The 13,447-nt window shown below is 40.7% G+C and overlaps 1 protein-coding gene and 1 long non-coding RNA gene across 5 annotated transcripts; one reads left to right on the top strand and one right to left on the bottom strand.

Annotated features, from left to right (window-relative positions):
- Positions 1 to 910: 910 nt before the first annotated feature.
- On the bottom strand, positions 911 to 3,772 carry LOC120434778 (skin secretory protein xP2-like). Its single transcript, XM_039603141.1, has 2 exons — positions 3,725 to 3,772; positions 911 to 1,386 (listed from the first exon to the last, which is right to left on the bottom strand). Exon 2 carries the CDS (start codon positions 1,313 to 1,315, stop codon positions 911 to 913), a length of 405 nt encoding a protein of 134 aa, XP_039459075.1. The 5' UTR covers positions 1,316 to 1,386; positions 3,725 to 3,772.
- A 5,054-nt stretch (positions 3,773 to 8,826) lies between these two features.
- Positions 8,827 to 12,876, top strand: LOC120434661. 4 transcript variants are annotated; one of them, XR_005609259.1, is made up of 4 exons: positions 8,827 to 9,054; positions 10,261 to 10,517; positions 10,733 to 10,863; positions 12,751 to 12,876. It is a non-coding gene; the product is annotated as an uncharacterized LOC120434661 (long non-coding RNA). The 4 variants fall into 4 exon arrangements; XR_005609257.1 differs by having other exon boundaries at positions 10,261 to 10,615; XR_005609258.1 differs by lacking the exon at positions 8,827 to 9,054 and adding an exon at positions 9,055 to 9,108 and having other exon boundaries at positions 10,261 to 10,615.
- The last annotated feature ends 571 nt before the right edge of the window (positions 12,877 to 13,447 follow it).

Here is a 13,447-nt window from a genome sequence, read left to right as displayed (position 1 = left end):
CAACCCCCTTCACTGCCATCCCACCCCACTGATCCAGCACCCAAAAAATGTCATAGCCGTAAGCAGTCCAGCAGGAGAAAAGGGAACCACTCAAGGATCCCCAGTGGGGCAGAAACTATAGGGACAGGATACCATTGAAAGTGCAGAGGGCACTAAAACTTCCACATTCACCCACTGGTTTCATTAGTCCAGTTCTGAAGCCTTTTGAAGTGTTTGCTCTTTCACTATCTTGGCTGCAAAAACACCTACCCATTGGCTAAAGACTTGTAATTGACAACTTGTTAGCATTGCTTGTGGGCGGTTACATGCTATAACCAATCCTCCATTTAAAATGATGAAGGTTTGCAAAACAGACTTAATAGACTCATAAACTCAACAAGAAAGTATTTATAGAGGTGAAGTCAGAAAGTCGTATTTCCATAGACTTCTATAAGACCAAAGGCTTTTTGCACAGGTTTGGCCATTTGGTGGCCTAACGATACAGGACACTGGTTTTGGGGAGTTTTTCCATTGACTCAATTTTACTGATCCAGACGTCCATGTTTTATAATGTCTAAAATTGTAACCACAGATGTAGTTACCTTTAGAGGTTGGGGGATGGATGTCGTATCATATATCAATAGTATCGTGTAAATGACCACGGCAGACCCGGTGACATCAACATGCTTTGCATCCCTTTTATTGACACACGGTTGCTGTTTACAACGTACACAGAGCTGCAGCTCTCCCGCTGCCAGCTCAACATAATGACCACAATAACACAAACAGCACCCATTACAATATTTAAGTCGGCGGGGCGTGATTGCAGATGCCGTGCAGGTGTGTCCGCCTTCCCTGCACTGCACCGCAGGCCATGCCCCGCCACATACCCCCATCGCCCGACTGAGGCCAGGGAGCCATCCGGCCGAACCTACCTACTCCCCCCACCGCGAGCGGGAGAGGGGATCAGCCCGGACCGTCGGCGCTGGAGCGGCTCCTCGCACACCGCCTCCGCCGCTGCCGGCTCCTCGGCCTTCTTCCGGGGCGCAGGAACGGACACCGGGCCCTGCCGAGCCCCAGCGGCTCCCACGCGAGGTGTAGGAACGGGCGCTGTGGCAGGCTGCGTGCTGGCTGGTCGCCACCTGGGGGCCGGCACGGGCGCCTGCACAGACTGGATCTCCTCCGCCCCAGCGGCATTGGACGGTGGGAGTGGCGGCGGTGTCGGGCAGGACTGGATCAGCGCCGCCAGATACTCCATCCTCTGCAGGTGGTGTTCAGTCTGGTCCTGCAGCTCTTCCCGCCGGCGGCGCCACACCGCCGCCAGCTCGGCCACCATTTGCACCAGCTCCTCCCTCTCACGGCCCACTCCTGGGTCTGCCGTGCCTCCCGTCCTGGGTTTCGGCACCACTGTAAATGACCACGGCAGACCCGGTGACATCAACATGCTTTGCATCCCTTTTATTGACACACGGTTGCTGTTTACAACGCACACAGAGCTGCAGCTCTCCCACTGCCAGCTCAACATAACGACCACAATAACACAAACACAGCACCCATTACAATATTTAAGTCGGCGGGGTGTGATTGCAGATGCCGTGCAGGTGTGTCCGCCTTCCCTGCACTGCACCGCAGGCCACGCCCCGCCACATATCAATACCAACACTGGTATGGATTCGGATTGAGACTAGTGGGATAAGATCGATGCTTTGTTCTTTAACTTATGTAGCCCACTGAATTGTGTTGAATTATTTTTAGGAAATTAATACACCCTAAACATGCATTATTTATTTGAAATAAATTATTTGTCTAAACAACAAATCCCTGAAAAATTGGCAGGTTGTTCAGAAAGCTGCTTCTGACTTAATCTTCTAAGTATTCTCATGTCAAATTGCTGCTCATCCATTGAATTCCGAATTAATTTAAAGATTCTGGTTCTGACTTTCAGATCTCTTCATGGCCATGCACCAGCTTACATCAGTGAATTTTTACAGCCATATGTCCCTAGTAAGTCCCTGAGATCATGTAATCATGTTATGGATCTTGTACATCATACATGCAGAAGGAGACAGAGGCTTTGCCACAGTCCAGAAACACAGAAACAACTAAAAACTAATATTTTGTAGACCTGCCTTTAGTTCCCTTTTTTGTTTTCTGTTTTTTGCGCTGGTATTTTATTGTGAAACTATTTGTGAGTCTTGAAAGGTGCTTTTTTAAATTATTATACAGTTTTTTATTTATAATTTGCAAATTAATGAGGATTCATCTCGTGAATCATGGCTGCTCTCCCCTGCATGAGATGCCTTTATAGGTTAACAGAATCTGTATTGGTAGCAGCAGTACTGGTCCAGTATTTACTTAGTATCGGATAAGTACCAAAATTTGCAGTATCATACAGTATTTTTACCTATTGATATGTGAAAATCCACTGTGAAGCCTCTACCTGAGCATTCTCATGATCACCATCTTATCTTTCAGAAACACAAGGAAAATAGGACCGTAAAACTGCAGGGCTTTTCATTAGCTAGTGAGTATATCTTTCTTTTTAACTCTAATTTACTTTTGTTGTCCTGTTGTATTATGCACAAATAAAAGGTACACAGTGTGAAGTTAGCAATTCTCACAGAGCTGCAAAAATAACAGTGAACACCAGGTCAAAACAAAACGATCCTCTAATAAGCAGACTTACAACTGGCATCCATTTTCATGTGGGAAAATACTTGAAGAAGTATTTCCCCACATGATGAATAGTTATTTTAAAGGTTCAAATCCAAACAAAAACATAATTTTTCTTTTCTCTATGATCCCTGTCATAATCCAGAAACCTCAGAGAAAGCTTCACAAATATAACAGAAACTTTCTGTATGACTCAACACCAGCAGGAATCCATGGGAAAAATCTATTTTTGTTTCATTTGGCTCAAGTAACATATTAAAGGGAGTAGAGTATGAGGGTGATTTATTAACTGTGTGTTTCAACAGCCTCACCTAAACTCTCACTGGGCAGGCTTTTATTGTGAAACTCGTGATTATAAGGCAAACTATTTATTACAACACGGAGAACACTGTGTTTTTGAGTGGCCCCATTTCTGTGCTCTGTGAAATCGATCACTGATAATACTGCTTGTCCCATCTTCCTCCACAAGACCCACAGTGTTTATTTCCTGAAGCTGACATTAGATCAGCAGCAGCAGCAGGATTATCTGAGGCCTCAGAGCACACTGAAGCTCTTTGTGTCTAAATCCAAATATCACTTTGCCTCCTCAGTTACCAGATGATTTCACTAATCTGCTGTTAAGTGGTTAAGTAGCTTTGCTAGCTCTGAAGTCTACACTGAATGCAGTTATCAGGATACAGGTAATATCTGTCACACTGGTGGCAATCAGCTCTTTTCTTGTTAACACAACTTTTATACCCTGCAGTAGAAGTCAGGTTCAGCATGCAGTATGTTCTCTTAAAAGTAGATCACTAAACAGCCAACATTTTCAACTGGCTTTTAAGTTAGCTTTAGAGCTACAATTGTTTGTTTCAGTATTGCTGAAAATTGCAATGATTTGTAAACACAGCCAAAAGGGGGTTAGAACGATCCAGAACAGTACTACAGCACCTTGGGAAATTAAGTCTGCTAGGCAGGTTAATGAATATTATTGTCAGATAGGTAATTTTTTGTGATGGCATGGATATACTCAGTTTGTAATGTGAGGATATTACAAAGGTGAGCTGGATAGTGTAGTGCTAAGGCTACACACCTTTGGAGCAGAAGCTGCAAGTTCGCTTCCCACCTGGTATCCAGTAAGGGTCCTGGTTAGGCCCCCATGCTAAAACCAAGCCCTGGAATGGCGTGGCTATAGCTGTGTCCCAAAACGTTGGCTGCATCCTTCGGAGGCCACATTTGAAGGCCGATTACGTCACAGCCAAGCGATGAAGGCTGTCCCAATTCGTCGACTCCTTCAAATGCGGCCGACAAATGCGTCCTTCATTTCCCCGAATTTGAAGGATGGGTCGGGCGTGTCCTTTGTGGCCCACCATATCCCAGAATTCATAGCGGGGCCCAGCCAGTAGCTGTGTCCCAAAGCGTAGGCTGCATCCTTCGGAGGACCCGGCCTTCGCTGTCTACGTGGGCCGGGTCCTTCGAAGACCGAGAAGGCCGGAAGTGCGAGGCTGTGAAATGGGACGGTCTAGCCTTCAGATTTGCGTCACCGCTGTCATGGTGGAGTTTAATAAACTCGGCCGTCTGCTCCTTGCTATCTAAAATATAACAGGACACTGGCGTAAATTCTCGACCGTCTCACACTTCTGTTTAATCAGTTTTCTGTTTGACGTTTATTCAGCTGTGTGAAAATCCTGGAGGAACCCACCCGATGGATTAATAAAGTTTTATTTAATCTAATAATCTAATAACTTTGCTCTCAGCCAAACCGATTTACTCACGAACAAATAAAACACAGAAAAAAGTCAAACAATTACATTTTTAAGTTGTCCGAGTGACTTATATATCATGTTTAACCCGAGTAGCGAAAGACAGCAGGGGTCAGAAGCCGGAAGTCTGCTGCTCTCGCCGGCTCGAGTGACCATTGAACTCCCTGGCTAGCTATCGAGCGGGTGGGTAACAGACGTCTCCGAAAATGTTGGCGCACTTTTGCAAATATGCGATGTCTTGATAAACCAAGCAGATATTTGAAGTTTACACAGCTACTTTCTCACCTAAAAATATGTTAAAAGTTTATTTTGTGACCAGAAAGATTAATAAGAGTAATTTTAAAACTTAGTAGCAGCCGCAATTGTTGGAAACTGAAATTGGCTGGGCCGGGCTATGAATTCTGGGATATGGTGGGCCACGAAGGACACACCCGACCCGTCCTTCAAATTCGGGGGAATGAAGGACGTATTTGTCGGCCGCATTTGAAGGAGTCGACGAATTGGGACAGCCTTCATCGCCTGGCTGTGACGTAACCGGCCTTCAAATGCGGCCTCCGAAGGATGCAGCCTACGTTTTGGGACACAGTTTATGTCTGCAGCCTGTCCGTAGTTCGGAAACGAGCATTTCACTGCATGTTGAACTGTGTATGTGACAAATGAAGTTTGAATTTGAAAAAAAAAAAAAAAAGACAACCAATCTAGCTTGCTAAGTAATTTTCAAATGCAGCTTTTTAAGCATCTCATAAAAATATCGCCACATACTAGGCTTGTGCCATTATCAGATCATATCCACATTAACACTGTCATCAATTTTTTACATGCTATAAAAATATCATATCACAAAATCATTACTATAACAACACCATGCCTTTATGTTTCCTACACAACAAAAAGACAATGTTGCATGTCGTATAAAGCGCTTTGAGTGCTCCAGAAGAGTAGAAAAAAAACAAGTCCATTAACCATTTACAGTCCTGGGTATGTCAGAGAGCCACATGTCAACCTGCCACCCTCAAATGTGCTTCGCCACTTGAGACAGAAACACAGTCAACTACGAGCCTGCTACACAATTGAGCACCGCTTGAGTATTTGCTAGCTGGACTTGCTAGGTGTATGTGCTAGCTGCTTTTGCTAGTTGGCTCCATATGAGATGAAGAACAAACAGTGAATGAAAAGAATGATGTATTTACACTGTGGAAAAGCAGGACTTTGTGCAGCTGGTTGAAAAGCTGAACCCAACATCCCAGGCGATTATATTATATTATTATCAATCTAACAATATGACAGTTTTCAGCAGGGTCCTGAAGTTACTTTAGTTACTGTTATTGTATAATGTTAAGCAGTTATTTTATACTTAAAATGTCTAGGGGGAAAAAAACTGCCTAAGCTACTTCTGTGTTTACAGTTGACTTATGCTGGCTCACTGGATATGATGCATTTCACTTAGTGGCATGCAAATTAATTTATAACTTCTTTGGTTGGTATTCTGTCTTTCTCCGTTAAAATTAAACTACCATAAAAATGAGAGACTTCATTTGCTTGGAAGTGAGTAAACTTGGAACTTCAATTATTTCCACCACTACATTGCTGAGCCGCTGCTTTTGCTCTGAATGCTGCTGCGTCCACCTTGCTTCAATAGATTCACACTTGAAATCATGGCATGTGTCATCAGTGACAGTAGCTTAGTGGAAAAGAAAAATGGAAAATGCCCTTCATTTACTTGTGTAAGCTTGCTAAGTATAAAGTTACTGGATTAAAAAAACATTAATGGATAACATTAAGAGATGGCAAAAGCAGAAAGTGAACATGAGAAGAGAGATTATTTTCAAATGTAAGGACTGCTCAGCAAGTGAAATTTGCTAAATTGGAAATGTAACTTTTACTGTCAAAATTCATTTTAAAGTTTTTAATGATATATTATCTGTAAATAATATATTGTTGAATTATTTAACTGTGAGATGTATTGTAAAATAGACTGGAGTATTCTAATTTTGTATTATTCAGCAATACTGCAGACTAACCTTTGCAGTATTGTTGTGAATTTTACAATTATGTACTACTGGACTGAATACAGCAGACATGGTATACATTGTCAATGTTAAGTTACATGAAGGGTAGATGTGGTGATGATGCTGATTCAGCATTCAACCTTTTATTAAAGCTTTATTGTATCTAGGGGTTGGAAAATATTCCTCGTAAAACATCTGGTTATATTTTGTTGAATTCCGTTGGTTAAACCCACAAAGAGAAGTGAATACTGGAGTAGTAGCAAAGGTCAGCTGATCACAATCTGATAAATTTTATGTGAATTATGTCTAGTTAATTCTTTTCCCCACATAGTGCATCGCTACACCTAATCTTAGTGTCCCCCCACCTACCAAGACCCACTTTAACCTCTATTTGTAAGTGCACAGAATTGCAATTTACTACTCACTGCTGAGTGAACTATCGGTTGCCCGTGTGAGGAGTGGTGATTTTAGACAGAACTACTATGTAGTGTATATTTTTTCTACAAAATTATTCATTCATGTAGTAACATGAGTACTTGAAATTACACTTTACACCACACCTCAGTGTATATTCACTGATTAGCACTTAGTGTTTTTGCATGTTTGTGTCTGCTTTCTTTGTGCATTTCCACCGTCTTTGTCATTGTACTGTGTGCCTGTGTGTGTGTGACCCCCAGTGTAGGAATAACAACATTATACTCACTGTCTCATTAATCAAACATGGAGCGGTCTTCCTCTCAGACATTAGCGCTCAATTAGCTAGTAATCTGGTGGCCACTCAGCTCTAATCAGTTCCCTGCTGTATTTAGTGGCCCATCCTACGTGTTCAACCACCGCACCTAACAATAAAGTGATGGAAAATGAAAAAATTATTTCTAATGACTGCAAAGAAAAGAAATAATGTTAATTAAGTTTTCAGCATACAGTGTGCACACTTCTGAGAGAGAAGCAGGAAAAAAGAAATTCAGTTTATATTTGGGTTCAGTGTGAGCGCCTGGCAGGCTGTCAAAGCAGAAAGGGTTTTTAAAACACTTGTCACGCTGTTTCTGCGCCTTAAAATACCACAGAGTAAAAGGAAAAAAACATCCAAGGTTCTCTCTCTGTGCAAAAAAAAAAAAGCTTTGATTCAAATGGCTTCTTAAGTGAAGAGCAAGACAGCCAAACCCCAAATGCTGTTTTTCAGCTGTGATTTTCTAATGTGTGCAACAAAAATAACAAAAGTTTTTATACTATGATTCATGTCGTGGTAAAGAACTGGCAGTATATGCGCTCAAAATGACCTGATATATGCCAACTTTTATTTGCTTGCTTGCTTGTTAGTCAACTCAAACCATTAATTTGTTTGCCTAGAAATTTCATTGAGCTAAAATATTAGTGACATTGACAAACACTTTTCCCCACTCTGGTTTTTAACAAGAAGTTTTTCCATTGTTATTTTTCCCCCCAGGAGCAAAAAATACTACACAAGCCAGTATAACGTGGCCCTGTTTACTTGTGGTGTTACTCAAGGCTCACGTCTTGGCCCACTGCCCTTAAATCTTTACATGCTCCATCTTGCCAGTATTGACAGCATTTTTAATAATATCTGTCTTCTTTCATTCACCACTACGAGAGCTCGAGTTATAAGTTTTTAATTTACAGTAGATTTTTCGAAGTCAGTCAGCAGTGACACCAGGACAGGACCTGAGGACAGGACATGGATTAAACTCACGTTACCCCTCTTCCCCTAAATATGATTTATATGATTTATATTTTATGCCCTAAATTTTTATGGAAAGTAGAATGAAATTTCTTACACCTTTCAATTTAGTACTTAACGTGTGTTTAATTTAAGACATTCCCAAAGCAGGAAAATGTTCGTAATAAAACCTTATCTCTAGTCTTAGATTTTCTAGAAAATTGAGTCTTTGTTGATTTATTTTTATTGACAAAGCTGGAAAAAAAGCTCTTAGTAAACAATTGCTTTCCTTTAAACTCAAAACTTACATTTTAAAACAGATGATTAAATGACAGACATGTTAGCAACGCCTCTATCATGTATTTCAGAGTCCCAGTTATAAACAAATAGGGTCAGAGGCTAGCTTTATTTTCAGTAATCAACCGCTGTTAGCACATAGAAACGCCATGTATACCTTCTGCAGTAAAAACTGCTTAAAAATCTTGACTACCCCCCACTACCCTCCCATCTTTCTATTCATTTCTTGCCATTGCTACAATAAGGAAACTGAACAAATGCCAAATATATTAAATATCATGGATTGCGCAAGGACTGGACAGCAGCCATGTCTGCCTCTGCGGCATTTTCTCGTACATTTCTGTACAGGACTTTATTTCAAGCTTACAAATTCTCTTTTAATAGCTTTTGACATAGAGAACATAGATGTCTCCATCTTTATTGTTGCTAAGCAACAGTGTTACACATGACAGTAAACCTGACCTCTGGTGTCGAAATTTTGGCCTCATGTGCCACCTGATACCATTGCTGTCTGAAGCCAGAGTTTATCTCCAGCTTTCGGTGACATTTACATAGCTGATTGTTTGTTTTTTCTTTTTGTTCATATTTTCCTGTTTTGTTTATTGAAGACGTCAGGCCCAGTGCTGCTCATTTTGTCGACCGTGTTTCACTTTGTTTTTACACCCTGGCTGGAAAGGTATTGCGGCCTCTGTCACACAGAGAAAGACACGTATATACGTCCTGCTGTGATGTATGTGAGGGTTCATTTAGGGCTGGGGGTTAATAACCAGGCTGTCAGTTTGATGTGCATACCTGTATGTGTATCTATGTGTGTGTGTCTGTGTGTGCATCTGCGTATGTGTGCAAGCGCGTGTATGTGTGTTAATAATAGCTTGCTAGCTGTCATTGCAGATGAGGGGTGTGTGTCAAGAGAGCGAGCTTTAAATGTTCCTCGTCAATCCATTTGAAACACACAATGGCAGGCCTGCAGAGTGTGTGTGTGTTAGCATATGTTAGCATTTGTTAGCCTCTCCTGTGAAGAGCAGTTTGCCGTACAAATGTGTGTATGCGTGTGCGCGCTTGCCAATCGTCTCTAAGTGGAAAACATCGTGCTGTGCAGAAAAGCAGCCCATGTCAAACTACCCATCATACCGCATGAATGGCCTGCTCTCTCGCTCTCTTTCTTGCTGCCGGCGCTATTATGAAAGAGCGAGCTGAAATATTATTATTCTGCTGTTATTAAGCTGCGCCGACATGTCAAGTTTAAATCATTAGCTTCTCTCACAGAAAACACCAAAAACTGTATTCACACAAAACACCCCAAAATACTCTTTTCATCACAAAAACATAATTTGCCTCCTCCTCAGTTGGAAAATCACGCTGAACAAATGTTCCATTTCTTAATTTTTAAATTGAACCTGAAAGTTGCAACACATGAAGCTTTCTTATCCTGCCTACTATTTGCCTTTATTCTCTCTTGGCTTCTATTCTCCATTCCTTCTATTCAGTCTTTCTAAAATAAAAGTGTTTTAGTTATTAAGAATTATTCACTGTAAAAAAAAGTAGCTTGAAATGTAGCTTATAATAACTTTAGGTTCAGCCTCTTTGTCGCTTATCCTCTTGTGACTGTGGTGATCACCATTTAAACATCTGTGGGCGTTCTCTGTTAGATGTGCTGCAAAGACCACTTCTAAATGTTTACAAGACTGTCAGTCTTGGAGTTGGACCCCTGACAACTGCTTGTGTAATTTAAAATACACAAGGAGTACATCAGTTTGTGTTTTTTAAAGTCAAGCCTAATCCACAAATCTATTTAACTTCTCTTGGATTTTATTAGTGCACTAAAAAATTTAAAAGTTTGAAAAACCTGGAAAACAAAATTCTGATTGTTTTCCTGTTGCAGATGACCATGGAGTGTGTGTTAGCTGTAGTCACCAACATCAGGCCCTAAGTAACATACATTGATCCACTGAAGGCATGCACCATGGAGCATGAACAGCAAAAACTGCAAGGATCTCCCTTAACAGGCCTGGGATGAGCCATCCTTGAGGCTAGTTACTGGGAACAAACATTGGATTAACGAGTAGAACCTCCACACCAACAGCTGTCGTCTGACTGAAAAAAACATGCTCATGGATAATCCTTGTCCCCCAAGATAATGTGAGTTGTTGATGGTGGCAGTGCGCAAAGTATATAATACAACCAGTCTTCGTCGGTCCATCAGCCAGCTGCAGATCATAGTTTTAACATAAAAAGAGGTGAAGTTAAACCGAGTGTTGAAACTATTAAAAATGTACACTGGAGCCACTGTCTTTTAATTATTTTTCGTTCAATCCCAGTGACCTCCGCTCTTGCTTCTTCCCCTTTTCCGGCAGTTTTCAGCATGTCAGCACTAGACAGATGCATACATCATCGGCGACATGCAGTTGGGATTTTGGAGGACTGCACGGGAGCATGGCAGGAGTGGGTGAAAACCCCTTTCCGCTTTAGCAACAACTACTTTCCGGTAAGACCCAACCCATCCAAAAAAGCCAGAAAATTCTGATTTTTGGGAACTAAGATGTTTATTAACCCTTATAACAAAATCCACAAATTTCTTTTTGCTATATCATGTTGTGTATGATATATTTTTATTATATACTTTTTGTATCACATTTGGTACATTGGGCATTTTTGGCAACTTTTTGTTAATAACAATGTTTATTTTAGACAAAAAAAGAGTTTTGTCCATAACATTTTGAAATTACAATTATTGATCATGTTGATGAGATAGAGGTCTCAGAAAGTCATGTATACAAAGGGCATTATAGGGTTAATTTTTTACTGTGCTTGGAGTGAGTATACTCTTAGGCTGCTGATCTTGGTTAGTTATTCTGTTGCCCTCTTGGGAAGTTTGTTCCAGCTGGCTTGTTCATATATGGATCAGCTGGTGGGTACCAGTCTGAATCAGTTCCAGTTCGGATTAGTTGGCGCTGACAGAGTCTGCAGATAAAATTGCACAGTCACTGTAAGCTGTTCTCATTCATATTTTCTGGGTAGTCTGGATTCCAAAGGGATGAATCCTAATAATCTCAGAAACTTCATAACCATTTTTCTAATGCCAGACTTTCCAAAATTTTCAATAGTTTAATGTCAAGAAATTTACTGAACACATTTCTTCTGTCCAGTGAATGAATAATTTAGGTTGTGACCTTGCAAGATGTGCAACAGGTCTTTGGCAAAGAGTTGACACAGACTGGACATTTCTTGAACACAAACACTTTCTGCTGTACCGAAAGAATCAAACCTGTGACCTTAACAAGCACCTGGACCAGCTTGTATTTCCCTGTCAGTACATTTGAGCACCAGCACATCTAAACCCTCCGATTCTTTCTATGGAGCCCTGCCGAGTCAGGAGCAGTCGGTGTCAAAGTAAGCCATCAGCCGGATGAATGGCCTGCAGCCTTTTGTTCTCCCCCACTATTAAGAAAGACCATGCTGAAATATTATTATTCTGCTGCTCCGAAATATGTCAGATTAAATCATTACCTTTGCTGAGCCACACACAAAAGGCACAAACACTGAGGCACTTTACAGGTCCAGTCCAGGATGTTTTTTGAGTTTTCTGAAATATTATTATAAAACCATTGTTAAACTGCTCGGCAACATGACAGCTTAAATCATCACCTTCGGTGGCGGAAAAATAAAAGGTGCAAATTTGCTGCCGAGATTTACAGTGTAACACTGGAGTAATTTGGCTTTTTTGAATTGCGGTTATCAGCAGGTTGCACGAGTGCATAACCCAAGCTCACCTAACCTCGCTGACTAGAGTTTAACATTCGTGCAGTCGCCTGTCTCATAAATAATAACCATTCAGGCATTTAAAGTGTCAGAGAGGAAGTAGGAAAGATTTCTTTCTCTTCAACCATAATGAAAATGCATTCGAAAACCACCCAGCTGTTATAGCATGATGCAGTCACCTTAGAAACACAAAATAATTGATGCATAAGGAGATTATTCCATTGCACCAATTTGATGGGAGTTTGTGAACGTGTTTCTAGTTTTAGTCAAGTTTTAGTCTGTTTTTATTTTTTTTCTCCAGTGCGATTTTAGTTGAGTAGCAGGTAGCAAATCTACATCTTTTCTTTGGGTTGTTACATTAAATGATGTGAAAGCCAAAGTATAGAATGCTCTTTTTTTTTTTTTAAGGAAAATTTTACTTTAATGTAAAAAGTAGCATTTGAAATCAGTGACTGCCTGAAGTCTGGAACCGACTGAATTAATCAAATGTTGTTTTACTGCAGCAGCTTTATGTTGCTGTTTGTAGGTCTCTGTGCCTTTAGTTTGGGCTTCAGTAACTGAAAAGGATGCTCTGCCTTCAGAAACTCATACTTTGGTTCTTTTCCATTTGCAGTGTGAAACGCTGTATCATCAGATTTACAGCACCGGGCTGATTCTGAGCAGAGTGCATTTCCACGTACACCTCATAATATGTCCTACTTCTTCTATCAACAATCGTATCATCAATAAACACTTCTAAACCAGCTTCATTGGCAGTCATTCATGCCATGCCATAAAATGTGCTACACTAGATGTTTTTTTTTTCTTTTCCATAATCTCTTTCAGTCATTTTTGTTCAAGTTGATGGTGGTGTCATCTGTCCACAAAACATTTTGACAAAAGTGTGCAAGCTCTGTTAGATTATTTTGAAAGTCTAATCTGTTCCTGGTGCTGAGTCTTATAGTTTGCACCTTTTTGTAAACTCTCTGTTTTTACATTAATGAAAGCGCCTCTCAATTGTAGACTTTAACAGTAAAACATCTGTCTTCTTGAGAGTATTCTTGAACCAGATTGTCGATTTGGTCACTAAAGTTTTTGTTCAGTTTTTTCTACCTAATAATGGTCCCCCTCACTTGTATCTCTTTTTATCTCATATTGAGAGTTACAGTGAAAAGTGAATATGAATATTCCAGTTAATTTTGAGCCCCCTTTGGATGTGGGGCTATATAGAAAAAAATGTATAATTTCTAAACAAGCAATACTTTTGTTAAACCATTTTAGTTCAAGCTTAAAGTGTACTTCAGTGGCATTGAAGGTTTGAGTCAAAGTCC

The sequence above is a fragment of the Oreochromis aureus genome, linkage group 19 (genome assembly GCF_013358895.1).
Source record: "Oreochromis aureus strain Israel breed Guangdong linkage group 19, ZZ_aureus, whole genome shotgun sequence".
Classification (NCBI taxonomy): Eukaryota; Metazoa; Chordata; class Actinopteri; order Cichliformes; family Cichlidae; genus Oreochromis; species Oreochromis aureus.
The sequence above is the reverse complement of the archived record's forward strand: the minus strand, read 5'-3'. Positions and strand labels throughout refer to the sequence as shown.